Genomic DNA, 2,544 nt, shown 5'->3' with positions numbered 1-2,544 from the left:
TTCAGCAGGTAGACTCCACAGAACTTTGTGGCTGATGGGAAGAAAATGGGAAAGGTGGAAATGGGAAGGGCTCTTCTGTGCAGGTTTCTGGCTCGAGAGCCTGGGTACAGAGAAGAACCATTCACAGAGATAAGGGGGAGTTTATAACAGGTAGACACTGAGGGGTCAGAGGGATGTGTCCATCGAGCTGTTTAGCAGGCAATTAACCTAGGAATCAGTTAAGTGGTCGTTGAAACTGTGAACACTAATTAAGGTAGCCCAGGACTGCGGTGGGGCGGGGAATTTGAGATGTAGTCGGACATGCAGCATGAGAACAGAAGCCTAGGAAGTCGGAACACGGAGAGATGAGTTAAGATTTCAATTAAGGTCAAGTCAAATGAGGATTACAAAGGGTTAAAGGAATTAGAAACTAGGAGATCAGTAGTCGCTTTCTCCAAAACCATTTTGTTAGAACAGTGGGGGGCAGAACCTTGGCTGCAGTGACTGAGAGCATCTGGGGTGACAGCAAGTGGGGACAATACTGCGGACAATCCTTCTGAAGAGGTCAGCTATGAAGGGAGGACAGGGCTGTGGCAGTAGAGATGCAGACACAGGGACAGAGTTACTATTGTGTTCTGTTTTATTTCCAAATGGAAAGGGAAGAGTGGGTAAGAAGGAGTTGTTTACAGCTGAAAGACAAGGAATAAAGACTCCTAACCAAGTTGCTGCCCTACCAATAGCAAAGTAAATGACTCAGAAGAGGGAGTGAAGTGAACTTAGCATTAGAAAAACCAGGGTCTGAACACTAACTCCCTTCTGAGTACACATTGTCAGGTCAGTTTATCTCATTAGCCCTCAGTGCCCATTTCTGGGAGGTGGGACCTCTAAGAGCTACATCACAGTGTGTTGTAAGGACTGGGCGAGAATACTTGTTGGGAGCGTGCCTGGTGCAAGGGTCCATATGTGTTTAGCAGATGGTAATTTGAGTCATTATCCCACCAAAGGTCTGAATGGAGACCATCAATGTAATCACTGTTGCTTTCTTTACCATTGTTGTTCATTTAATTTTTATCATCTCTTTAGGAACTTGCTGACAGCCTCTGCTAGTCTGTTCCTCCCTTATATGAAGGACAGAACAAAGATCCAGTTTGGAAATGAGAGAGGAGGACTAACGCGCAGCATTGGTTCCATCCACTGATATCTCCCAGAGGTACAGATACGGGATTCATGAAGATGTTGACAAGACTCCAAGTTCTTACCTTAGCTTTGTTTTCAAAGGGACTTTTACTTTCTTTAGGGGACCATAACTTTCTGAGGAGGGAGATTAAAATAGAAGGTGACCTCGTTTTAGGGGGCCTATTTCCTATTAAAGAAAAAGGCACTGGAACTGAAGAATGTGGGCGAATCAATGAAGATCGAGGTATCCAACGCCTGGAAGCCATGTTGTTTGCTATTGATGAAATTAACAAAGACAATTACTTGCTCCCAGGAGTGAAGCTAGGGGTTCACATTTTGGATACGTGCTCGAGGGATACCTACGCATTGGAGCAATCACTGGAATTTGTCAGGGCTTCTTTGACTAAAGTGGATGAAGCTGAGTATATGTGTCCTGATGGATCCTATGCCATTCAAGAAAATATCCCACTGTTCATTGCAGGGGTCATTGGCGGCTCTTACAGCAGTGTTTCCATACAGGTAAGATTGGCAGTGCTGCTGGTAAAACACTGTACCTCTTTGGTTTTATGTCTTGCGAGAATATCCTAAGAGGAGAATATCCTAAGAGCTTCATCAATGGATGATATTAGCCATGCAATTGTTCATTGCTATGGGTCTTTGATAATACAGGTTTGCAGACAGAACAGTACTTTAGCAATGAAAATTGTTTAGAGATATATCAGGTAGCTACTGTAGCATAAAAAGCTACCCCCAAAATTCAGTGACTTAAAACAACAATTACTGCTTATTATAGTTTATAAGTCTGAAGACCGGCTGGAGTGAGATGATGAAAGCTAGGTTCAGCTGAAGGTTGCTCTGCTCCCAGTTTGTCCCTTATCCTCCACCTGGAACCAGTGAGCTAGCCCGGGCATGTTTTTCTCAGAGTGATGACAGAGATGCAAGAGAATGCAAATTTAACTGTACAGGCCCCTCCCAAGCTTCTGCATGCCTCACAGCTGTGAACATCCCTCCAGGCAAAGCAACTCACAAGGCTCTGCCCAGAATCAAGGAGCAGGGAAATATGTGCTTACCCACAACACACGTGCTGCTAAGTTACATCACAAAGGATGTGGATACACGGCAGAGTCATGATTGGAAGTCATCAGTACAATCAAGCACAAGAAAGTACAAAATCACTGAGCTTTATTTTTTTCCACACTAATTTTTTTCCCAAGCATTGTTTTATTCGGAGATAAATTATAAACAATTTCTCGTGGTATAAACCTGAAAATGTATGCACAGAAGCCAGATAATTACTACCAAAGGAGAAAAAAACAGGGAACAATTTAGCACATAACTTAAACTAGATAAAAAGTTGATAATTGGTTCTCATCATTTTGTTAGGGAAAG

General features: G+C 43.2%; 1 protein-coding gene across 3 annotated transcripts in view; it reads left to right on the top strand.

Annotated features, from left to right (window-relative positions):
* Positions 1 to 2,544, top strand: part of GRM3 (glutamate metabotropic receptor 3) — a 236,365-nt gene that overhangs the window by 128,970 nt on the left and 104,851 nt on the right. Inside the window, exon 2 of one of the 3 annotated variants that reach the window (XM_007447476.1) lies at positions 1,063 to 1,674. The exons of the other annotated variants lie outside the window; for them this stretch is intronic. Coding sequence (XP_007447538.1) covers positions 1,207 to 1,674 — 468 coding nt within the window. The 5' untranslated portion in view covers positions 1,063 to 1,206. The remainder of the gene's footprint in view (positions 1 to 1,062; positions 1,675 to 2,544) is intronic. 3 annotated transcript variants of the gene reach the window in all.

The sequence above is a fragment of the Lipotes vexillifer genome, unplaced genomic scaffold (genome assembly GCF_000442215.2).
Source record: "Lipotes vexillifer unplaced genomic scaffold, Lipotes_vexillifer_v1.1 scaffold474, whole genome shotgun sequence".
Classification (NCBI taxonomy): Eukaryota; Metazoa; Chordata; class Mammalia; order Artiodactyla; family Lipotidae; genus Lipotes; species Lipotes vexillifer.
Note: the sequence above shows the minus strand (reverse complement) of the source record. Positions and strands in the feature narration are given on the sequence as shown.